The 26,013-nt window shown below is 33.0% G+C and overlaps 1 protein-coding gene across 2 annotated transcripts in view; it reads left to right on the top strand.

The window, feature by feature from the left end:
- The window catches only part of RUNDC3B (RUN domain containing 3B), a 143,800-nt gene that overhangs the window by 61,474 nt on the left and 56,313 nt on the right, over window positions 1–26,013 (top strand). For both annotated transcript variants that reach the window (XM_054563897.1, XM_054563896.1), the window contains exons 3-4: window positions 5,786–5,919; window positions 14,825–14,910. In XM_054563897.1, coding sequence (XP_054419872.1) covers window positions 5,786–5,919; window positions 14,825–14,910 — 220 coding nt within the window. The remainder of the gene's footprint in view (window positions 1–5,785; window positions 5,920–14,824; window positions 14,911–26,013) is intronic.

Below are 26,013 nucleotides of genomic sequence, written 5' to 3'. Positions count from 1 at the left end.
TAAAATCATCTTGTAATCACAAAATAAAATACTCCATTTACTCTCCTTCCTCTCCATGTGACCCCCTCCGTATTTCCATTAAGCATCACTGTTTTAAGCACTATTTTATTAATCAAGTGTGTCTTTGTCATTTATGTTTTATTAGATGCTTAATGATATATGATTTATTGGTTTTCTCCTCAATTTTGAAAGTGCTGTGTAATAATACTTGAAGTACATGCAAACCAGGGGCTCAGGAAAGTGGTATGAATTTTCAAAAATCACTTAGTAAAACATACAGGCACTATCAACAACTGCTTTGCCATTCTTGAACCGTTAGTGAGAATATATTCCTTAGTTTCTTTTCTACTGGGTAGAATGCATACTATTATTCACTTATTCAAAAGTTTTTAATTGAATTCCTACTGTACACAAAACACTGCTAGACCTCTGCACTTACGACCTAGCCATTAATTTTGTTTTAATTAGAAAAGAAATATTCATTATTTTTAAAGAAAACAGTAAGACAAAGTGTAGAAAGTAGAAGAAGAATGTCTTTTCATTTCCTCAATCCTATTTCCCACAAATAAAGATTTTAAACAATTTCTTTTGTTTATTTCCCTATGTATAGCCTTAATCAGTACTGAAATAAATTATACTCGATTTCTGCAGGTCTACACATTTACACTTAGCTCTCTGTATGGACTTCAGCTATTGGTACTCAAATTTGATCTGCCAGTATTCTAAACCTTGTATTAAAAAATGCTGGTGGAGGAAAAAAATAAAACTTTTGTATCCTAATTAGAAGGATGGTCAAATTGCTGGGATAAATAAACCTATTAGGTCAAATTTGGTTTTCAGAGTTTTGGGTGAACTTGTTTATCCTAATTTTTGGTTTTGGAAGATTAATAGTTTTTATTGTATAGATACATACTTTAGATATTTGTGATAAATTTATTACCAGTGAACAAGAAATTAATTGTTGTAATAAAGAATAATAACTGCATTTTATAGATTAGTAACTATGATGCATATTTGCTAAATAATTTCTTTGAAGCATCCTGTAACATACAGAACTAGCAATATAAGTACAATGATCTAATCTAGACTCAGACTTCTTAAGATTCAGTTTAAAATGTAAATTCTTTTAAAGAGTCTAAATTTGTTATCTTTTTTAAAAACATTAATGATATTTTATTTAGAATATTATTCAAGGTCATAATTTTACCTTCAAAGCTGAGTGGTTTAATAAATATGAACCTCAACTAATAATACTACTTTTTTTTTTAAAGAAAAGATTCTAACTGCTTACAGAAATGGGAATTTTCTCTGTTTAGTAAAAGATAGTGGAAAATATCAAACTGAGTTTATAAGATTTGATATGGCTGTTCTTTATTACCACATTTTGCTGTGTATAATGCGCACCCATATTTTTGTGCACATACATGGGATTATTATACCCCATAGTATGTAATCATTATGGCCATGTGTAATGCACATCCTTATTTTTCCCTCAGAGATTTGGGCAAAAAAGTGCGCATTATACATGGCAAAATACAGTCCTTGTCTAGATGAATAGCAGCTCTAAGACAATAACCTTGATATTATCATCTAGGTGATAGTACTGTAATGCTATAAGAACTTCAGCTTGTGAGACCTGTTTTTCATTTGCTCTTTGCATTGTTAAGTACAAATAAAGCATGGAGAAATGAAATAACTTAACAGATTTCTTTATATTCTATATTATCAAAAGATTATGTGTCATTAGCCACTTCTTGCCAGAGAACCACTATAGAAATTTTAGTTCTTGTTCTTAGAAAGGTTTCATGCTAGCCAAAAAATATAAGATATAAGCAAAACACAAACATACTGCATGAAGTGAATAGATGTTTTAAATAATGTAGAAGAGTAATTTTAGAATAATATTGGATTCTGGAAGTCACATGTTATTTTTGGGTGCTGAAAATGAGGTAGTTTAGTGGGAAAGATATCACATAGTTGGTTAGTAGCAGATCACCTTTTGGCCTAGCATACCTTTCACCACTTATGTCTGTGCTGAAAATGAATTGAAGTTGGATTGATAGAATGGGAGTAAGTTTCAAAAAGTTGTATAGCTTTGGCATTGGTAAAAAGTCAACTTCTAAGAATATATATAATTATACATATTTATATATTTAAAAAATTGAAAGTATATTATACACCTATACTCAGAACTTTAAAAAGAGAATTGCTAATGACAGCATATTTCTTCTCTGTAATAAAATTTCTTTAAGATACAGATTAATCAGTTTCTTGTTATGTGATTTGCTTTCGTGGTTATTTCTAAAGGAAATGGAAGTATCTTGGAAGTGATTATTCATTATTTCAGTGGTTGTTTTTGAAGGCATGATTAGCCTGTGGTTTGGTTTGGTTTTTCAATTTTCTTGTTGAATACTGGTTACAGATTAAGTACATCTTTTGCTAGCAGTTAATCTGCATTTAAGAAAAAGTAATGTTCAAGTAATAATATTTCAAATAACCAATTGAACCCTTCTATTCAATTAAATTCAACCATTTTCATTGATACAGAAATTATTTAATTATTTAAATAATGTTCTAAGATGCACAGACAATTTATATGAGAGCATTTGGCGGTTCTAATAAGGGAATCCACCTTCTTTTCATCAAAACTGGTCCTTTTGAATGTGAACAACAATTTAGTGCCTTTATTTAAAGACTTTGGAAATGATGCACATGGAAGAGGACAGAAGGCAGAATCAAGCCAAGTCATCTTCACTTCTAGTTTGCTGAGTAGAGTATTATGAAGATAATACTAGTTTTTTAAAATACTGAAAATTTTGATGGTATGCCATTCTATTAATCGTTTAGTTTCTTAGTTTGAACCTTGGGAAATCTTGTCATTATCTCTTGGGTAAACGTCTTGTAGAGCACATATCCTACCCATAGCAGGAGTCCTAAGGATTTAGTGCCCATCCCTTCTCTGTTTAATTTAATTCTAGATTTTTAGCTTTTCTATATTTTTGTTTTCTCTCCTCCAAAATGGAACTTTGTTATATTCTTTTAGTTTCCGACAACTCTACTTTCCTATTTTTCCCTCAACCATGTCAAACTCATGAGGCTTAAAATAAAGTCACCAGAGGAACTTTGTGATTCTCCCTTTTTTAAGATCCCTGCCAACATTTAGTACTCCTTTTCTTGAGAGAATTCTGGCAGCTATACCTCTCTTTTTAAAATTATGCAGTGATTCCAATTAATTGTAGGCAAAGAAAATTACTTGATCCTTGACACATTTTAGGGAGGCAAAAATTTAGAATGGTTGATAGGGGACAAGGTTGGATTGGGGAGTAAATTTTAAAGATCTTTCTAGGTTCTAAGCAAGTAATGGGAAAAACTTAACTTTTCATCTGATTTCCACTTCATGGTGCAAGGGGAACTTGGGTCCCTTAATTATTTGTGTGATAGAAGTAATAATAACAGTATTAATTGTTCACATTTATACTAGACTGTATACTAATTCCTGTACACACATTACCTAATCTACAAGTTCTCATGGAGATACTACAGTTACTGTTAATTTATAGAAGGAAGACTTAGAGAGTGAAGTCATTTGCTCAAGAGTGCATGACTAGAAAATGATCTGACTCCTCTCCAAAAGGCTAACAAATTGATGACATGAAAATTGCCCTAAAGACAAGCTATACTGAGATACTCTTCCAGTATCTTTAACTAAAGATACTTTAACTTTCACTAAAGAAGAGAGGAAGCTGAAGACAGTGATGTGGAGAGATTGAGAGACAAAATTGAGGGAGATTATACATACAATGTCCCTATAGGTTTGTTTGTTGGTAGTAATATTTTATTTTTAAAGAGACATTTAAGTTACATATTTGAGTAAGGATTTGTAGATGCTTATATATGTATATATACATATATGTAAATATTTTGCTTAGAATATTTGATATTTATAATGTAGCATAGCAACATCTTGATACCAGATTGTCATTGAACTGTTAACTATAAAAATATATCAGATTTTTTAAAATTCAAAATTTTACATGCATTGCAATTGAGATGATCTGTTTTATCCTGCTTTATCAGTTGATTTGTTTAATAAATATTTATTGAATGCTCACTGTGAGCCAGCAACTCTATCAAGTGCTGGAGATAGATTTAAAGACAAATAAGACACAATCCCCGCCTTAGCATTTTTACCACCTAATATGTGAGACAAACAAGTGAACAAGTAATTATAAGGATAAGTAAGGGACTGACTCGCTGTAGAGATCATGCATGGCTTAAAAAGAAGAGGAGGGCTTTAAAGTGTCCTGAATGATGATTGGAGTTAGCTGTCAGTATGTGTAGGCTTTGTATTGGTTGATTAACCATAAGTATATTGTTAAAAATACCAGAGGGATCTTTTTATTTTTTTTTATTATTTGTATAAAGATTTTTTTAATTTACTGTTTTTTAGAGAGAGGGGAAGGGAGGGAGAAAGAGAGGGAGAGAAACATCAATGCATGGCTGCCTCTCGCCTGCCACCAACTGGGGACCAGTCCTGCAACCCATGCATGTGCCCTGACTGGGAATTGAACCAGTGACCTATGGGTTCCCAGGCCAGCGCTCAGTCCACTGAGCCACACCAGCCAGGGTGGATGTTTTTAAAAATACCAATGCCTGAGCCCTCCCCTAAAGATTCTGATTATGTAGTTTTGGTGGGACCCAGGCATGAGTATTTTCACAAAGAAGCCCAGGTATTTTTATGGGCTGCTGTGGTTGGAAATTGCTCAAATATTATATCAAACATGGCCCCTAAAATGGTGCTTGCCGACAAGAACACTATTTGATATTGCTTAGAGAGAAGCTATTACTGGGGAAGGAAAGATTTGAGATAAAAAAATAATAATAATTGAAAACAAGCACAGATTTAAAAATATAAAAGCTAATATTTCTACATTAAGATTAAACAACTTATCTAGGTAAGATCAATTGTAAGATCATCTCCCCTAGGTATTAAGATATTTCTCATCCCATTTAACAGTACTAAGAACAAAATGGTTTCCATGGATCTACTACTCAAAGTCCTGCATAAAAATATTAGTACTAATATGAGACACAGAAGAGAACTTTTTTTAATCAAACAGATACATAATTACTCAAATCTGAAAGATTAGAATGGCAAGTTCCTGAAGGACTTTTCATGGATTGGTGACTAGAAGAAAGCAGATGAATGATAGCTTTATGGATGAGAATGGGTGGGTAGAAGATTATAAATGATTAGTGAATGCAGGATTCTAACTGATTATGTTTATTTTTAGGATAGACCACACACATTATTTCATTTCTTTAAAGAATCCCCATGAAGAGGAGAAAGAAGGTTATGTTTTTATTTATTTTTTCTGTTTTTCTGAGTAGAGAAAGCTTTAGAGTACAACTGGTGACATTTAAATTAATGCTCAACTAGAGCCACCAGGAAATTCATCTGTGTGATATATAAAGACTATGTTAGAATAATAGGCTATTAAACTGCAAGTGATATTTTCGTGTTTAGACCCTTTTTACTTCATTTAGTTTGATTTTACTGTTGAGAAAACTGTGATTCAGGTTTATTAAATAAACTGTCCAAAGTAACAACAACTCTGTAAAGGTAGACCAGGACCAGATTTAAAAGTTTTTGACATTGAGATCCGTGCCCTTTCCATTATACCACACCGCACTGGCTTTTGGTTTTCAGGGTTTTATTGTTCTTGTATTTTGAATTTGCTAGTCTAGTTTTCTTTCATTTTGTATTTCAATTTGTCTCCTACAGGTCAAGTAACCTGGTTTGGTTATGAAAGTCCACGTAGCTTCTGGGACTATATCCGAGTGGCTTGCCGGAAGGTTTCACAGAATTGTATCTGCAGCATTGAAAATATGGAAAATGTCAGTTCCTCTAGAGCTAAGGTAAGATGTAGATAATAACATGCAAGGTGTATAATCCTATGCAGTCTTGACCCAATTAAGAAATTGTGAGCTCTTTGCTATATAAAATATTTGTTTTCTCTGTTGGAATTAAGCATTTGACTAAATTTAACATCTGCCAGAGGTTTGTTTCCTTTTTTATTGCATGTAGTTATTTTTGAATGCTCTTGAATCTTCGCTGTTGCCTTATGACTAGCCGGAAGGTATGAAGCTAGTCACTATTTAGAAGAACAATTAAATATTTCTTATTCTTTGAATTTTCTATATTTTTTAGTTATCTAAACTAGTGGCTCTCAGTGTCCTAAAGAACCCTGGGGGTCCATAATGTCAAAACTATTTTCATATAACAGCAAAATGTGACTTGGTTTTTGCACTGTATCGACATTTGCATTGCTAATACAGAAGCACTGGTTGGCAAAATTGCTTGTGCCTTAGCATAAACTAAGACAATGGCATCAAACTAGACTAGTAATCATTGAATTCTTCCCTACCATTAGCTGAGTCTTAAAAAAAAAGAAAGCTATTTTCACTTAAGAATGTCCATGGTGGCTCAGTAAACATTATTAATTTTATTAAATCTTAACCTTTGAGTACCTATCTTTTTCATATCCTGAGATATGGAAAGTATGCAGAAAGCATTCCTGCAGCATATTGAAATATGATATTTTGTCAAGGAAAGTTCATGAAGTTGTTTGCATTTTAAGCTGAACTAGACATTTTTGCCATGTGATACTATTGTTATTTGAAAGAAAAATATAGAAACTATAGGTTTTTTAGACTTAGACATTTGGTGGATATTCCTTGAATACAAATGAACAAAATGAACCTATTACTTCAGGGAAAACAGTTGACAGTATTTGTGGCCAATAGTAAAATTAAAGTTTTTATGTAAAAATTAGAATTTTTGAAAACTTATATTCACCATCTTAAGCTTGATAGCTTCCTAGTACTTAAAGGCTTTTCTGATAACATTGATATTAACAAATGTATTTTTTAACAAATGTATTTTTTAATTATTTAATGAAATATGTTACAGTGTGGTAGATGTATGTAACATATTTTCCAAATGACAGATGCATGGTATTCTAAAATCATGGGTAAAAAATCCATTAGAAGTGCAATAGACTAATGAATTTAATGTAATACAGTATGAAAAGTTCATTAGGTGGTTAGAGATTTCATGTTGAAATTAACCTTTAAGAAATGATTACTTACTAAGTTTTGATGTAGAACCAAAAAAGAATATCCACAGTTATCTGAAAAGGCTACTAAAAGATTCCTTTTTCCAACTATGTATCCTTATGAAGCTAGATTTTCTTCATATGCTTAAATCAAAACACCACATTGTAACAGATTGAATGCAGAAGCAGATATCTAGTTGTCTTTAATTAAGCCATGCATTAAGGAAAAAATGTAAAAACAGAGCCACTTTTCTTGCTAACATTTTTTGTTTAAGACTAGATAACTTTTTTGTAAAAATGTTATTTATGTTAAAATTTAATGGGTTTATTTTTTAAATTATGTAGTATTTTAAAGTTTCCAGTTATGACCTGTAATATAGTAAACATTGATAGATATAATCTATATAAAGACTCTTTGGAATCCTCAAAAATGTTTAAGATTGTAAAATGTCAGAGCTGCTGATATAAACCATATCAGCTTTAGTTTAGGTTTTTTGTTAATTGGATTGTCATAGTAACTTTCCTTCCTATTTTTGACACAATAATTACAGAATGAAACCAGTAGAAAATAAAAATTGAAAATAGTTATATATGGTTTTAAGGTCAAAACATAATTCAGTTCCTTATTTCTTTACTATAAACATAATTATAAGTCTGTATAGTAAATACAAATATAATGATTATCTTTCAAAAGAATAGTTTCTAAATTTATTATTCCTGTATCCATTTTTATTTAGGAATTGTTTTGGAAAAATTGTGGTTCACAAAACTGACTAATACATATTGAAATTAAAACATTTTGTAAAACATGAACTGAATGTTTAAGTTATTTAAAACAAGATTTATAATATTGAAATGCAGTGATATAGTTAGAAACACAGTTAAAGAACTTAAAATTCATATTATGGAAGTATATTTTTGGATAAAGTTGATAGCCATGATTTTTGTCACCTTTTGAAGATGTACAGTTTGTTTTTTGAAACCATTGCTCGCTGCTCTGCATCCTCTTGCCAGTCTCCAGGCAGGAGGTGAACTGAATAACAGTTCACCTTCTGCTGCACTATCTTCTAACTCGTTAAGATTGGATCAGTTTTCTTCCACCTCATGTATTTCTTAGGCCAATAAATATCTTCATTTTTAAGTCAATTATAACTATATTTTTAATTAAACACTTTTTTCTTATAGATGTTTTATCTCTTTTAATTATATAGCACAGTTTTAGTCACAATTACTGTCTTACTAGTCTTTTGGCCTTCCTTTTCTTGAAATATTGAATTTATTCATTTATTTACTTTCTAATTGTCTGATTGCCTACAGGTTTAAAAATGTACAATTTGAGTTCTTCTTTGCATCTTAGTTGAGTTTGTATCAGTTTTCCTTATGGTTTAAGAATAATATCTTGGCTTTGAAGGTTAAGATTAAAAGACTAGCTATAATTTGAATAAATCAAGCCTATGAAAACAGACAGTACTCAGGTGCTACATAAACTTTTTTTCTTATGTTCAAATTAAAAGTAGGAGAGACTAACATGACAATTGTATCCTAAATTCTTTCAATGTAGAAGAGAATATATTTATAGAACCAGCATACCTCAAAGTACAAAAGGTATTTCTAATGTTTGTTAATAAAAACATTAACAAACATTTCTAATGTTCTAACAATGTTCTAATTTCCTAATGTTTGTTAGAACATTAAAAATGTCATGTTTGTACCTGGGTGGACCCACGAAACACAAACCCTAGCTTACCACCTTTCTTAATAAGACTTTTGGGATTAGGCCCTACACAGCAAGATGCTGCCCAGCAGAGAAAGTTAATATTTATTTTGTAAAAAACCAGTGTTGAGTATCAGAACACCACAGAACAATCATATTCCAAATCTTGCATTTATGTTTTTGTTTTGACCAGGCCTCAAACAGATTCCATTTAGTGGGAAAGAGAGATCTGTGATTCGCCTGTTATGCTGGGAAAAATCTGCAGGCAAATATTGCTTCTGTCTTTATTCATTGCAGTGGGAAGAGAAAGTACTTAATCTACTCAGTAAATTACACCTGCCGAGTGTCAGGATTGAAAGATTAAACAAACACCTCAAATGGCTGGTTTATTGGGCCTTTGAGCTACAGCCTGGAGTGACTACTAACATATATAGTGCTCTTATAAAGCCTTGACACTTGTGAAAACATATCAGAATCGAAGCTCCAAACTCAGTTGCTAAACAACATGCAATTCGGTACACTTGGGATCAAAAGAGAGCTTCATTTTTTAACTCTGTATAAAAAGACAGATTCACTCTGATTTCATTTTTAGAGCTATGTGTATGAGATATTAAACAGAGGAAGACAAGATGCGCCCTGGAGCAATGGCTAATTCTGTATAGAAACATTTTTTAGACTTAGTCAAGCTGATTGAATCAGGAGTATCTGTATCCCAGTACCATGGTACGATATAGGTTCACTTTGGAGAGCCTTGCCCCCATGGGAGCTCTGATACATAGTCTCTGTTGGCTAAGATCTATGAAATACAGACCGTTCCCTTTCTTTGCTTTGTCTGTGACTAATTGAACCTATTTTCTAGAGCCTAAACATAAACTAACAATGGAATAAAATATTTGAATTGAAGATCATGCCTATAATTGTTCCACCTCAGGTATATTTGCCTTTGTTTTTTCTACATTATACAGGTTTTCTGGGACATAGGATTTCTGTACATCAATTTTTTTAGGTTTCAGACTAGAATTAACAGTCTTAGAAAAATAACTTCATCTCAACAGTCACTTTCATTTTCTTTTGAACTTGCCCTTCTTTCCCATATGCTATTGGGCTGATTACTTATAAGCATAATAATATATGATCTCTGACAGAAAGTCCTCCGACTGCATACACCGTTACTATTGTTATTGATCTTGCAGATATCTCCATTGGATTTTCTTAATATTCCAACTGATTTCAAGCTTGAAAAATCCTTTTTTCCTTTTAGTTTTATGTTTTGGCCTCTAAGTATGAGCTCTGTATTGTTCTTGAGTTCTTCCTAACTTCCTGCATGTCTTGTATGTGTGCATGTGTGTTTTCTTTGTTTTTAAGAACAGTTACTGTTTTTGGCTAGGTTTGGCTTTCCTAGTTTGTGGTTGCTTACCCTTTATATTTCATATTTTAGTGAATTTAATGTGTTAGACCAATTTCTGAATATACTAGTCACATCAACCATTCATATATCCATGTGTCCCTCCATCTGACAAATTTTTATTGAGCACCTATACCATGTCAAAACTATGAATGTAATCCTTACTGCATCCTTATGATATCTGTCCATAATCCTGCCTAGTCTTGTTTGTCTCTTCTTGTTTACTTTTTCCCTTGCTCAGAAGATGGCCTTGTCACTGCTGTGTCCCAGAGGCAGGTTAGCTCAATGTTCTTCTGAAAGAGGCAGAGGTGGAGGGGATATTACAGAGAAAAAGTGTTACATACATCACATTTTAGTAATACAACAAACAAGTATATACGTAACATATATATTATGTATATGTCATAGTGATAGGAGTGGTGGAATAGATAGGGAAGGGTTCTGTTAGACAATATTTGAGTCAGGATGTGAATTATGGGAAGAGTTGTGCTGTGCAAATATTAAGCTGAGGAAGCAAGGTGTAGACTGGGAGATGTGGTCATGATTAAGATTTTGGATATTATTTTCAATGCAATGGGGAGCTACTTGAGGGTTCCTTTTTTACATTTTTTTAAAAGCAATAGAGTAGTATAATCTGACTTTTAAATGATGAATTGTGTACAGTATGGAGAAAACATAGAAAGGAGGGGTAGGAGCAAAGAGTCAATTTAGAAGGGTTCATTGGAGCCTAAAGAGATGATCATGGAGGTGAGAAATGAGTAAGTTTCAGCTTCCAGTGAAAACAGAATAGCTTTTATTAGAGGAACTCTTCTGCCGAGAACAGTGATAAAGGATGTGTAAAATACGTAAAGCAACTAACTTAAGACAGAAGAGAACAACCAAGTCATGAGAACTTCAGTGTCCACAATCCTGGAGAGGACAGCATATGAAGCAAGCCCTACAGTCACCTTGGCTTTTAGCCTAAGGGCATTTGTCTGTTCATTTCATCATAGAGGCTAAGCAGAGAGTATGGAGTTTTAGTTTCCCTGGGCTGGTGAAACAACTTGGAGCTTGGAACTGCCAGTGAAACCTGGATTTACAGAGGAGAGAACTGCAAACCAGTGGGCCTGAACTTACACATGCGGTGTTCCTGTGAGATGTTTGCCAACTCTTAGTCATATGAACCACAGAGCAAAAGTCTCGTAAACCAAGCTGAAAGCAGGTAGAAGGCTTAAAAAGCCAATCAAAGATTTTAGTCTTGTTCTGAAGAAACAGACATTGTAATTCAAGGTCATTCGAGGGGCCTTGTAAACACTTCAGGCTTTATCTGAGACCTCAGAGGCTATCCCTTGGAAGGAAGGCAAATTCAGATGAAGAGCAGCCCAAAAAGGGTCTAAAAAGTGGTGACCTTAAAGGGTGCATGGCAGTTTTCAAGTTCATTGTCTGCCAACCCGAAGAAAAATAAATCTACTCTAGAGAAAGGTATCATTAGAGCTGCAACAGATTTTCATATACAGTGTCTGGTATTCAATCAGAAATCACCAGGCATTTCAGGAAACAAGATCAAATGATCAAAACTGAGATATATAAAAAAAGACAATTGAAACAGACCTATGGGAGATACAGGTAATGGAATTTTAAGTAATTATAATAGGTTCAAGAAAGTACAAATAAAGATAATAATAGAAAACTGGAATATATAAAAAATAAAAACTACAGAATACTCATTTTTACTGAACACATACAAAACATATACAAAAATTGATCATTTGTTGAGTTATAATTCATCTCAATGAGTTTTACAGGATCAAAATCATATAAACTGTTCTCCAGTGACAGTAGAATTAAGCTAGAATTAATAATAAAGATAACTAAAAAAAAATGGTTGACTAGAAGAAATCAATTTCATGGATGAAAGAAATTACAGTTAAAATAAAAAATATTTGGAAAGTGATGATAATGAAAATACATACATAAAAACTTGTACTTAGAGGAAAATAGGTAGGCTTAAATAGGCTTGTATGTATTTTTTTTTAAAAAAGAATAAAGGCTGAAAATCAGTGATCAAAGCTTTCATCTCAAGAAGTTATTTTAAAAAGTAATAGATTCAAGGTAAAAAGAAAGAAATAATGAAGAGCAAAAATTCAGTTAAATTGAAGCAAATGTATACTAGGAGAAAATCAACAAAACCAAAAATTGGTGTTCTTAAAAGATTAATACAAATGATAAGCTTCTTGCAAGACTAAGAAGAAACAAGAGAGCTTATAAATCACTAGCCTCAGGAATGAAGAAGAACCCAACCCCAGAGACCCTACAGTCATTAAAAATCCTAAAAGAAAATATTATGAATAACTTCACACCTATAAATTTGAAAATTTAGATGAAATGGGCAAATTCTTTGAAAAAATATCACTTACAAAACTAACACAAAAAGAAAATGTCTTAGTATTCTGATACCTGCTAAAGAAATTGAATCTGTACTTAAAAATCTTTCCCTTGCAGATTCATTTTTAAATTGAGTTTTCTTATTATGGATATGTAAGGGTTCTTTGTATTTTATGAATGATTCTTTTGTCAAATACATATAATGCACATATCTTTGCCCACTCCGTGATTTGTCCTTTCACTCTCTAAAATGATGACAATTAATTCCCTGAAATAGGAAGGAAGGTAGAATATATGGGTATTAACTCAGTTAGGTTGGTCAGTTTGGTGCTTGTGAGACGAGTTTCCTGTTTTCTAATTGTCTATTTTTTGTTTCCTTATGTGGTAAAGTAGGGATAGTATTGTAACCTAACTCACAGTTATTGGGAGGATTAAATATTTTAATGTGTGTATAAAGCTCTTACAGCACAGCCAAGCATATATTATTACATTCTTAGTGTTGACTACTTTTAACTTTTTTATAAAAACAAAAACCTTCAGTGACAAATTAATATTTCTGTGTCTGAAAAAAAAAACCCAAACAAACCTTCAGTAGTTCACCATTACCTAACTAACTTGTAAAGTCTAAAACATTAAATCTAGTTTTTGGTTTTCTCACTCCATGGCCCCAAAACCTTTATAAATGGCTGTTTATCTTCTGTACTAGTAAAAATTCTTTTGTTGAAAGAAACTGTTAAAATCACCACAATTTATTTTCACAATATAACAGAATTCCACAAACATCCAAGGACAGGAAACTAGGTGTAGCCCAGTTTTGTATGGATTGAAATTAATAAATCAGGAAGCAGGACTTCCTCATATTTCTCATCTATCAATAGCACAGCCTCCTGTGTCTGACTTTCTTTGGAGGGCAACTTTCCCTGCTTTTGTTTTGATGAAATCTTGGCCTTTTAATTCAGACTACCACAGCTAGTCTCTGTGTCTTTTAAATGAAATTTCAAGAATCTTAAGAGACTGCTTGCCAGTGACCTCTACCTTTTGTTCCAATGAGCCACAGCTAATTGTAGGCTCCCCTGGGCTTACTCATCAAGAACAATGGAGCGAGCCCTGGGCGGTTCTGAGCTTGGTGGGCAAGTTGACTGGCATGCTAACCACAGTCGTATCTTTCCTTTATTTCCCAATAACTCTGCTGCTTCTAGCTGTCTGGTTTTATCACGGTCTAGATTTGACTCCTTTTTGATCCCTCCTATTTGAGAGTTTAGTGAATTTACTAGAGTGGGAGTCATTTCTAAAGAATGCTTTTTTTTTTCCCTCCATACTGGTAGTCGAACATCATAGATACTGATCAGTGTCACCTTTATCCTCAACGGTCATTGCAGTGTTTTGATTTTTCTATGTAGTTGGCCTTCCTGGACTTCCTGGAGATTTGTGAAAGGATTGAGTGAAAATGAGCGTAATTGAATTTTAAAATTCTCTTGTATAACCTCTTCTATTCTTTCATTCTATATAAATAGTCCAGAAGAAATGTTTTGGATTATTTAAAAAATTAATTAGCTAGTCCCAACTAAGTAAAAATAAATTACTCAAATTTAGTCAGAATTTTCTGTTTCTGTGATTTTGTGCTAGAGCATGCTTCTGGGATATATTTGTTTAATTGTTCTTTCTGGTCTAAATGTTTGGTATCAGTTTTGTAAAATGTTCTGGGGGCACCAAATTCAGTGACTCGTGATTGGGATGCATGATAGATAATGAAATTTGGTTCATTACTAGTTGTCTAAAACCTCCCTCTGGAAGGTTAAGTGATACATTTTCTTAAGCAAATGGTATGAGAATTATTAAAGAGAGTAGACTCTGTCCCTCATGTTTTCTAAGGGGATTTATTTTATTTAGCATGTTGACTTGGGCATAGAAGTAGAGTGTTATGTCTTTTGATTACATTCTATGATTTAAAAGAAGACTGTGATCCAAGTAACTCAATATTAATGGTTCTGTTTCTTCAGAGGTTAAAGAGTTTAACTCTATACCTTCAGAGAAACAAAATCTATCCTATAATACTCAAAATTTACCTATTATCTACTTAAAAATTTTTAAATTATCAAATATATATTGTGGATGAGTTGTTCTTACAATATTAAAGTGTTTATATTGTTGATGATGCAATGATAAAAATTGTTTTAATTTCTATTTTTTTTTCATATTTGATTTTTTTCTTTTTCCTTTTAGGGTAGAGCCTGGATCAGAGTAGCACTCATGGAAAAACATTTATCTGAATACATCTCTACAGCTCTGAGAGACTTCAAAACAACCAGGTTTAAAAGTCCTTTTAATTTTCAAATACATACTTAAGAGAGTCACATAAAGACTTAGAAATAAGTATAGAATGAAGACTCATTCATTTCTAAAGTCCTCATTATTTCCTACTTTTCATACTATGCAGATAAAGTCACTATCTTCTCAGGAAACTGCAGTTTGTCAATAAACATAATCTACCTTGGCTTATTTTTTCAGGCTTCACATTATGCCTGAGATATTTCTTTTCAAATTATTTCTAATTCTCACTTTTCCCACACTTGAAGTTTCATTCTTTGCACAGACTTTTTCTTTCCTCACTACAATATTTATTTCTTTGCTTTTAATAAAGAAAATAAGCGGACCATTCACCTCTTTAATTCACATATATTTATATTTACTTAATTATTTATTATAAATATTTATATAATTCACATAAATATTTATATAATTCACATATATATTTATCACTAATGATTACTTGATTGTTTCTTTAGGGCAGTCTGTAGCAATGTTGTTTCTCTTGGGTTGTATACTGTATTTTGCTGTGTATAATGTGCACCCACATTTTTGGGCCAGATTTTCAGGAAAAAATCTTTTGTTTTAATTCAATTATTTATTCATTCATTAATTTATTTATTTATATTTAGGTTTTATTTTGTATTATCAAGAAATTTTAGCATTTGTTTTTGAACATATTATGATGCAAGAAATTTTATGTAACAAATAATTACAAAACACAAGAACAGATACAAGGTATTTCAGGTACTAGACATATATAATATGCATCCTTATTTTTACCTCAAAAATTTGGGCAAAAGAATACACATTATACACAGCTAAATACAATATATATACTTAAGAGATGATATGCTGTGCCATGTGAAAAACAGGACTTTCTTAATTTTTATGGTTAAAATAAAAGGTTCATATTAGAACAAAAGTATTTCCTATCAAACTCTGGTCAACTAATTTGTTCATAGCTTTTGTTAAAGAAACCACTTTTCTCCATTTCAAAAGTATTTGTAAATGAAAATGGTCAATAATTTCAAGACTGTAGACATGTACTGTTCAGTACAGTAGCCACTAATCACATGCTACTATGTAAATTAAGATTAAATAAAATTACTAATTTAGCTCTTCAGTCGCTGTATCACATTTCAGGTATTCAGTAGTCATGTGTGACTAATGGCTAACAAATTAGACAGTACAGATAGTAGAACATTGCTTCATCATAGAAATTTCTGTTGAACAGCACTTCCTTAGACATTTTTAAATTGCCACACTTATTTCAATCTCATTAACCATATTTCTGAAAGAGAAGGAAAGAGTGGCACTCTAAACAAGTTTTGATAAAGAAAATTAGGCACAAATATTAAGAAACCATATAGCTAGAATCTTAATTTTCATGTCCTGAAGTAGTATTTGATATTTTGAATTTGAAGAAAAATCTGGGCATTTATTGTGAGATATTCTTTTAGCTGACTAGCTGGTACAAATTATAGTATCATTACTTAGGTGTCTCTATGTTGTTAGGTATTAAAATAGTACATTTTTAATTTGGAAGATAAATACTATCACGAATATATATTTTTCAACCAGGCTATAAAGAGCTTTAAGTAAAAGAGCTATTTTGCATAAAATAAATCTGATATATACTTGTTGAATTCTTTACAGCAATATGATACTCTTGGGATATTTCTAAAGATGGACAGTGATGTGAAGATAAACTCTTAGATTTTTTATGATTTCCTCTTTTATATTAAATTATTCTGTGAAAACTTCTTTTTGGAGTATGTACTCTATTCGCTGATCTTTTATTTTTTTTCCATTACCATTTAGTCTCCTTACACTTCCCTCCCCACAGCAATCACCACGCTGTTGTCCATGTCCCTGAGAGAAATTCTTAAATATTTGAAATGAACCTTATGACATAAAACATTTGTTTCCTTTATTTATCAGTACTAATAAATGAAAGATACTAAATGTTGAGAATATTAAGACTTTGAAAATAAAAATAGTATGAGAAAACTTAGAGATCAAAATTCCTAAATGAGTGAAATAAAAATCAAATTTACATCTCCTATGCAATAATAAGATTGAAATAAAGTTATGATAGTCTTTTCTAAAGAGAAATTAAAGCATTAATAATATCTCTAAGTTGTTAGTCCTGTTTCTCAGTTTAGGCAGTCAGGCGAGGTAGAAATAATTCTTTAATAGAGTTTTTAGATTGAGTACTTTAAATATTTAAAGGGAAATGCTTTTTGCCCTATTCTTACATGTTACCTTGTTTTTGTTTTTTAAATAAAAAGGAAAGGATTCAGCTCAAAAAGTTCATGAAGTAAAAGTATTTTTGTAACAATACATAAGCATATTATTCAAACAGAAACATTGCTTGGTATATGTTTATACACATAAGCCAATACATATACCCTCACTGTATTTCAATGTGAATATAATGGCTCCATAATTCCCAAGAAAAGGAACTAAGTAGGGAGTTATTTCAGAATTGATATATTAGAAGTAAGCTAAAAAATGCAGTTGCAAAAAGTTTTTTTTAAGCTATTTACACTACATATCTATTTTGAAGCTAGGTTTGTAAAAGACAAGCAAACTAATGGAAAGAATAGTTACACCTTACCTTCTGTCTGGATGCTCCCTGGCATAGGTGCTGTGGAACTGAGAAATGATCTCTAATCCTTTAGGAATCTTGAGAGTATCTGACTCAAGTGACTTCTTCTTGTTCTACTCTTCACTGATAAAGAGTAATGACATCCTTTACAATGGTGTTGCAAGTTTTTTACCCCAGTATAGAAGGAGGAGCTACATGAGCTAACACAGGCCAGCTAGAAGTACTAATCAGTGAAAAACCAAGGATAAGATTTAGTGGACGAACTATGGGGAACAGAACCAGTTAATTCTCATCTTGGAGTAAATGATGATGGCTCTAAACTATTAGAGAAATTTGTGTGTTCTTTATGCTAAGGTAGAGGATGTTTTGGTGAGCAATTGAAAAAACAATCCATGAAGAGTTTCATGATGTAGGGATTGAGATGTTACTGGTAAATAGAGTTGGAAAGTGGGTAGAGTCAATATTAGAATCCAAGCTTTTTTTTAAAAAAAATGGAGGGGAATTGTTTCAATAGGTTACTGGGAAGACCTGAAAATAGAGAAGTAAGGTAGAGGCTGAAATAATTTGTTCAAAGTTTAATTTCCCCCACCTACAAACTAAAAAATAATTATAAAAGTTAAGCTAAAAATACAAATGTGACACTTGAAACAAGATTGAAAATATTCTGTTAAGAATTTAAAGTAGCAAATATGGAAAATTAAAGTAGACATAAATTAACTTTATAGAGGCCTGTTTATAACTTTGTAATTGTATCACAGTAACTCAATTTATAATGACAAAAGTTGTGTTCAGAAGAAATGTTAATTTTCTCAATATTAATGTAGGAGTAAGAAGAGCAAAGTATAAAATAAAACTTTAAAAATTAGCGAGCTACTATGAAGTGGAAAAAAATGAGTTGATAAACACTTTTCTCAATTACAGAAAAGTAGATAGAATAGTGATAAATTACCAGATCTTTCAAGAGCTAAGAAAGACTTTTGGAATCTGAATCTGTTTAAAGTTTGACATTGTTAAGATGAAAAAGTAAACATTTAAATGTGCTTGTGGATGACTGCCTTGAAGCATATACAAAAATTAACTCAAAATGGATGAGATTTAAATGTAAAAAAAAACTCTTAGAGGAAAACATAGATGTAAATCATCATGACTTTGGATTAGGCAGTAGTTTCCTAAATATGATACTAAATGCACAACCTGCAAAAGAAAAAATAAATTAGATACAATCAAAATTTTAAATTTTGTGTTTAGAAGTACACCGTCAGGAAAATGAAAAGACCCACAGAATGAGAGAAAGTTTTTGCAAAGCATATATCTGATAAGGGACTTGTAGCTACAATATAAATAAAGAGCTCTTACAATTTAGTACTAAAATGAAAACATTTTAAATGGGCAAAGAATCTGAATAGACATTTTTCCAAAGAAGACAAGCAAATGACCAATATAGACATGAAAGATGTTCAACATTTTTTAGCCATCAGTGAATTGCAGATCAAAACCACAATGAGATACCATTGCACACCCACTAAGATGGCTACAATCAAAAGAACACATAATAGCAAGTGTTGGCAAGGATATGGAAAAATTGGAACCCTCATATTTGGTGATGGAAAAGCAAAGTGATGCAGCCCCTTTGAAAAAGTCTGGCAATCTCTCAAAAGGTAAAACATACAGTTATCATATGACTCAGTACTTTACTGAAAGAGAGAGACAGCAAGAGAGAGAATAGCCAAAGGTGTAAACAACTCAAATGTCCATCAACTAATAAAAGAATAAACAAAATACGTATTTCATAAAGTGGAATGTTGTGCAACCATAAAAAGAAATGAAGTGCTTCTGCTTCTGCTCCTGGTACTTGTGTGCTCGTTAGGTACAAGCCTGGTACCTCTTTTGTGAAATGGCAGCAGAGGAGATTCCAGAGCTCTCCATGGCTGTTGAAAGCCCAAGGAAAGAGTCAAGACTGAGAACAACGGTCATGCTAATTTGAAGGTGGTGGGGCAGGATGATTCTGTGGTACATTGTAAATCTCAGTAAACTAACGAAAGCCTATTGTGAACTCCAGGGTTTGTCAACAAGGCAGACCAGATTCCCATTCGAAGGGCAGCCAATCAATGAAACAGACATACCTGCACAGTTGGAAATAGAGGATGAAAATAAAATTGATGTGTTCCAGCAGCAAAGAGCAGGTGTCTGCTAGAGAAGGAACATGCTGCTTTACTCCAGAACTCTGTTCCTATAGACCAAGAAGACATTCTCAGTAAAGAAACTGCAATTTGGTTCCACTGTATCCAACTACTACAGTATATTTTTCTCTATTTCATTTTCACCTTCCCCTATTCCTTTATTGTACATCAAATGAAGATGGAATGGGAAAAATGCCAGTTCAGTGAAAATAGCCCTTTTCTTTGTGCTCATTTAGCTTTTATCATTATATTTCAGTAGGTTATTTTGCTTTTACTGTTTAATTTAACAATATAAACCTTTGCATACCTTATTTGGTTGGAGAATTTTAATGTTCTTTTATTTGTCATTGTAAAACCAAGTTTTATAACTCTTTTGTACGAAGCTGTTACATGTAGCACAACCTGTTTTTAAGTAGGGATAAATAACTAAAATAAATGAATCCTAGAAAGTTTTTTTTTTTTCAAATCAAGCTTCTTGTCGTTTAAATAGACTTCTTGTTAAAAATTTTTTGAAGAAATGAAGTACATGTTACAACATGAATTTTTAAAACACTATATTGTCCAAGAGCCAGTCACAAAATACCAGATAGTATATGATTTTATTGATATGAAATGTTCAGAATAAATAAATCTATACAGACAGAAAGTAGGTCATTGGCTGTGTGGGCCAGGGTGGGTGGAGTGACAAGTATTGGAGGGAAATGGGATATGACTGCTAGTGGGTACATGGTATCTTTTGAGGGTAATGAAAATACCTGTGAATATACTTAAGACCATTGAATTGTATTTTATATGGTGAGTTATGCCAATTATATCTCAATAAAGCTGTTTAAAAATTTTTTAAGGCTTATTGAATTATATGTGGGGTAAGAAAAATAACTAATCAACCACTTGCCTCTACCTAGTGGGTCAGAAGCTGCCTCATGCTACTCACATACTGCCAGAGGTTCTTGTAGTGGCTGAACCTAACAGGTAGCTGGCAAGCGGAGGTGGATCTCTGGGTACCTTGGGCCTTTTGCTGATCTGCCCTAGGCTTGTTATTGGTAGAAGCCATGGTATGCAACTTGGCCCCTCCCTATACACCTAGGCCCAGCAGAGGCAGCCACCCACTGTAAATCACTCTGTACCTCCTAACAGTTGGCCCAGGGCTGGTCACAGACAGTGTCTGACATTGATCTGCACTGGAGTCCTACCCAAGAGGCCCCGGAACCAACACACCCAATGGCTGTGTACATTGTAAGTCTCAGTAAACTAACAAAAGCCTATTGTGAACTCCAGGGTTTGTCAACAAGGCAGACCAGATTCTCATTTGAAGGGCAGCCAATCAATGAAACAGACATACCTACATAGGCTTCAGATCACAATCTGATTAGTCCAGAAGTGGCACACTCAAAAAAAATCTCAGCACTCCAGATCCTGCTAATTGCACAGTGCAGGTTAGCTCCAGTACAGCAGCTCCTACACTGTGGTTGAGGTCAATGTTCACAGTCAGCCAGGATGAAGGCCAACCTCACCCATGGACAGGCCAACAGCAATCAAAACTAAACTGCAACAGGAGGGCACACATAACTCACACAAGGGACATACCTGGAGCAACTACCTAGGGTGGTCAGGGAGACTGTGCCACTAAGCTCCACAGGACACTTAGTACTTAGGACATTCTACCAAGACTGGGAAACAAAGCAGAGCCTACCTGATACCCAGAAACAAATACAGAGAGGCAGCCAAAATTGAGAGACAAACATTACCCAGATGAAAGAACACAGAAGTCCCCAGAAAAAAGAACTAAATGAAATGAAAGCAAGGAATCTATCAGATGCGATCAAAACAAGGGTTATAAGGATCCTCAAGGAACTGAGGGATTAATTCAATGAGAACTTAAACAAAGAGATAGTAACTATAAAAATAACATAGAAACCATAAAAAAGAACCAGTCAGAAATGAAGAACCAATATCTGAAACAAGGCATTATAAGCAATCAATAGCATATTAGATGAACAAGAGGATCAAATCAGCAATTTGAAAGACAAAGTAGCAGAAAACACTCTTATAGAGCAGCAGAAAGAAAAAAAAGAATTTTAAACAATAAGGGAAGTTTAAGGTACTTTTCAGACAACATGAAGCATAAAAACATCTGCATCATAGGGGTACAAGAAGGAGGAAAGAGCAAGGGATTGAGACTATATTTGAGGGAATGACTGAAAGTTTCCCTTTCCCATATGGGGAAGGAAAAGACATATAAGTCCAGGAAACACAGAAAGTCCCAAACAAGATAATCCAAAGAGCTCCATATCAAGACACATCATAATTAAAATGGCAACGGTTAAAGACAAAAAGAGAATCTTAAAAGCAGCAAGAGAAGGACAGTTACCTACAGGGGAGCTCCCATAGGACTGTTAGTTTTCTATGAGAGACCCTCTTCAGATTGAAAGACACACACAAACTGAAAGTAAGGGCATAGAAAAAGACATTTCATACAAATGGAAATGAAAAAGAAAGCTGGGGTAGTAATACTTATATCAGACAAAGACTTTAAAACAAAGGCTATGTAAGAGATAAAGATGGATACCACATAATTACAAAGGGAATAATTAAACAAGAGGATATAACCCTAATAAAAAATGTATGCATCCAGCATAAGATGATAGAGCAAATATTGTTGGACATAAAGGAAAAGAATGATAGTAATATGGTCATTGTAGTAGGTTTTAATACCCCATTGACATCAATGGATAGATATTCCAGACAGAAAATCAGCAAGGAAACATCAGTCTTAAATGACACACTAGATCAAAGAGATTTAATTGATATTTCCAGAGCCATTTCACTCCAAAGCAGCAAATATACCTTCTTTTCAAGTGCACATGGAACATGTTCCAGAATAGACCACATGTTCATGTTAAGCCACAAAACAAGTCTCAGTAATTTTAAGAAGATTGAAATCATATCAAGCTTCTTTTCAGACCAAGGTGTTATAACACTAGAGATAAATTACAAGGAAAAAAAAACTGGAAAATCCACAAACACATGGAGGCTAAAAACATTCTAAATAGTGAATGGGTTAACAATGAGATCAAGGAAGAAAGCAAAAAGATACTTTGAGGAAAATGAAAATGAGGACACAAAAATCCTAAATCTATGGGACACAGTGAAAGCTGTCCTAAGAGGGAAATTAATAGCAATATAGGCCTTCAAGAACAAGGAAAATCCCAATCTAACCTTACAGTTAAAGGAACTAGAAAAAAAACCACAAACAATGCCCAAAGTGAGTAGAAGGAAGGAAATAATAAGGATCAGAGCCACAATAAATGAAATAGAGTTTAAGGAAAACAATACAAATGATCAGTCAAAGCACTGTTGTTGTTGTTTTTAATAAAATCGATAAACTTTTAACCAGACTCATCACGGAAAAAAGAGAGAGGACCGAAATAAATAAAATCAGAAATGAAAGGAAAAGTGACAGCAGACACCACAAAAATACAAAGGATTATAATAAAGTGTTATGGACAACTATGTGCTACAAATTGGACAATCTGGAAGAAATGGATATATTCCTAGAAACTTACAATCTTCGAAGACTAAATCAAGAAGAAACAAAATCTGAACAGATCAGTTACAACCAACAAAATTGAAGCAGTAATCAAAAGACCCCCAAAAACAAAAGTTCTGGACTGGATGGCTTCATAGGTGAATTTTACCAAACAGTCAAAGAAGAACTAACCCTTACTCTTCTCAAATGATTCCAAATAATTCAAGAGGAGGGAAGACTCCCAAGCATATTTTTGAGGCCAGCATTATCCTAATTCCAAAACTAGGTAAAGACACTACAAAGAAAGAAAATATAGGCCAAAATCTCTGTTGAAATAGATGCAAAAAGCCCTCAACAAAATATTAGCAAACTGAATTCAGCAATACATTAAAAACATCATACTCCATAGTCAAGTGGGATTTACTCATGGGATGCAAGGTGGGTACAATATTTGAAAATCAATTAATGCAATACAACACATAAAGAATAAAAATTACATAATCATATCAATAGATGTGGAAAAGCATTTGACAATATCTAGCATCAGTTTATGCTTTAAAAAACCCTCAAAACTCAGCAGAGTGAGAATAGAGGGAACATACCTCAAATAATAAAGGCCACATATAACAAACCCATAGCCAACATCATACTCAATGAGGAAAAACTAAAAGTGTTTTCCTTAAGGTGAGGAGGAAGACAGGGATGTCCACTTTCACCACTTTTAGTCAGCATAGCACTGGAAGTCCTAACCACAGCAATCAGACAAGAAAAAATAGGATCCATCCAAATTGGAAAGGAAGAAGTAAAACTATCATTATTTGTAGATGACGTGATACTGTGTTTATAGAGAATCCTAAAGATTCCGTTGAAAAAGCTGTTAGAACTGATAAAATAATTCAGTTAAGTAGCAGAATACAAAATAAATGTTCAGAAGTCCGTCACATTGTTATATTTCTATAATGAACTGTCAGAAAGGAAAACTGAGAAAACACTGCCATTTACAATTGCATTAAAATAGAATACCTAGGAATAAATTTAACCAAGGAGGTAAAAGACCTCTATTCAGAAAATTTTAAGATCCTAAAGAAAAAAATGGAAGACAATACAAATAAATGAAGTATATATTTTGCTTATGGATAGGAAGAATTAAAATCAATAAAATGTTTATGCTACCCAATCTATATATTCAGTGCAGTTCCTATTAAAATACCAATGGTGTTTTTCACAGAACTAGGACAAATAATTTAGAAATTTATATGGACCCACAAAAGACCCTGAATAGCTGTATCAATCTTGCAAAAGCACAAAGTTGGAGGTATCATGCTCCTTGATATCAAACTATAGTACAATGCTATAGTAAGCAAAGTGGCATGGTACTTGAATAAAAAAAAAGAGCAGTGGAACAGAATAGAGAGCCCAGAAATAAATCCACACCTCTGTGGCCAATTACTGTTTGACAGAGAAGAAAAGAGCATACAATGGGGTAAAGACAGTCTATTTAATAAATGGTGTTGGGAAAATTGACAGATAAAAGCAAAAAAAAGTAAACTTGACCATCTTACACCATATACAAGAATAAACTCAAAATGGAATAAAGACTTAAATGTAAGACTGGAAATCTAAAACTCCTAGAAGAGAACATAGGCAGTATAATATCTGACATTTCTCTGAGCAATATTTTTTTTTGCTGTATCTCCTCAGGCAAGGGAAACAAAAGAAAAATAAATGGTACTACATCAAACTAAAAAGTTTTGCGAGGCTAAGGAAACCTTTAACAAAATGGAAAGACAACCTACTGAATGGAAGAAGATATTTGCCAATGAAACATCTGATAAGGACTTAGTATCCAAAATTTATAAATAACTCATAGAACTCAACACCACAAAAACAAACAATGTAATTTAAAAAATGGGCTGAGGACCTGAATGGTCACTTTCCCAAAGAGGACATACAGATGGCAAATAAACATATGAAAAGATGCTCAACATCCCTAATCATCAGATAAATGCAAATGAAAACCAAATGAGATATCACCTGACATCTGTAGTGTGAGTATCATTAAAAAACCCACAAACCTATATTGGCAAGGGTGTCGAGAAAAGGGAACTCTCATGCACTCTTGATAGGAATGCACATTGGTGTAGCCGCTGTGGAAAATAGTGTGGGGATTCCTCAAAAAATTAAAAATGGAACTGCCTATGACCCGGTGATTCCACTTCTGGGTATATATCTGAAGAAACCTAAAGCAGTAATTTAAAAGAATAGATAAACCTATGTGTTCATTGCAGCATTATTTGCAATAGCCAAGATATGGAAACAACCCAAGTGCCCTTCAATAGATGAGTAGATAAAGAAGATGTGGAACATACAATAGAATATTATGAAGCCATAAAAAAGAATGAAATTTTACCATTTGTGACAGCATAGGTGGACCTAGGGGGTATTATGCTAAGTGAAATGAGCCAGTCAAAGATAGATAAATACCATATGATTTCACTTACAAGTGAAATCTAAAGAGCAAAATAAATGAACAAGCAAAATAGAATCTGAGTCATAGATACTAAGATTAGACTGATCGTTGCTATGCGGGGGCGGGGGTGGTGGTGGTGGAGTGGTTGGTGGGCTGGATAAAAAAGGTGAAGGGATTAAGAAGTACAAATAGGTAGCCACAAAATAGTCACAGGGATGTAAAGTACAGTAGTGGGAATAGAGTCATTAATATTGTAATGAGCCCTGGCCATTTGGCTCAGTTGATTGGAGCGTCATCCCATATACCAAAAAG

This window comes from Pteronotus mesoamericanus, unplaced genomic scaffold (genome assembly GCF_021234165.1).
Source record: "Pteronotus mesoamericanus isolate MK-2021 breed Mesoamerican mustached bat unplaced genomic scaffold, CSHL_Meso_final scaffold_85, whole genome shotgun sequence".
Classification (NCBI taxonomy): Eukaryota; Metazoa; Chordata; class Mammalia; order Chiroptera; family Mormoopidae; genus Pteronotus; species Pteronotus mesoamericanus.
This window is presented reverse-complemented; position numbering and strand designations above follow the sequence as displayed.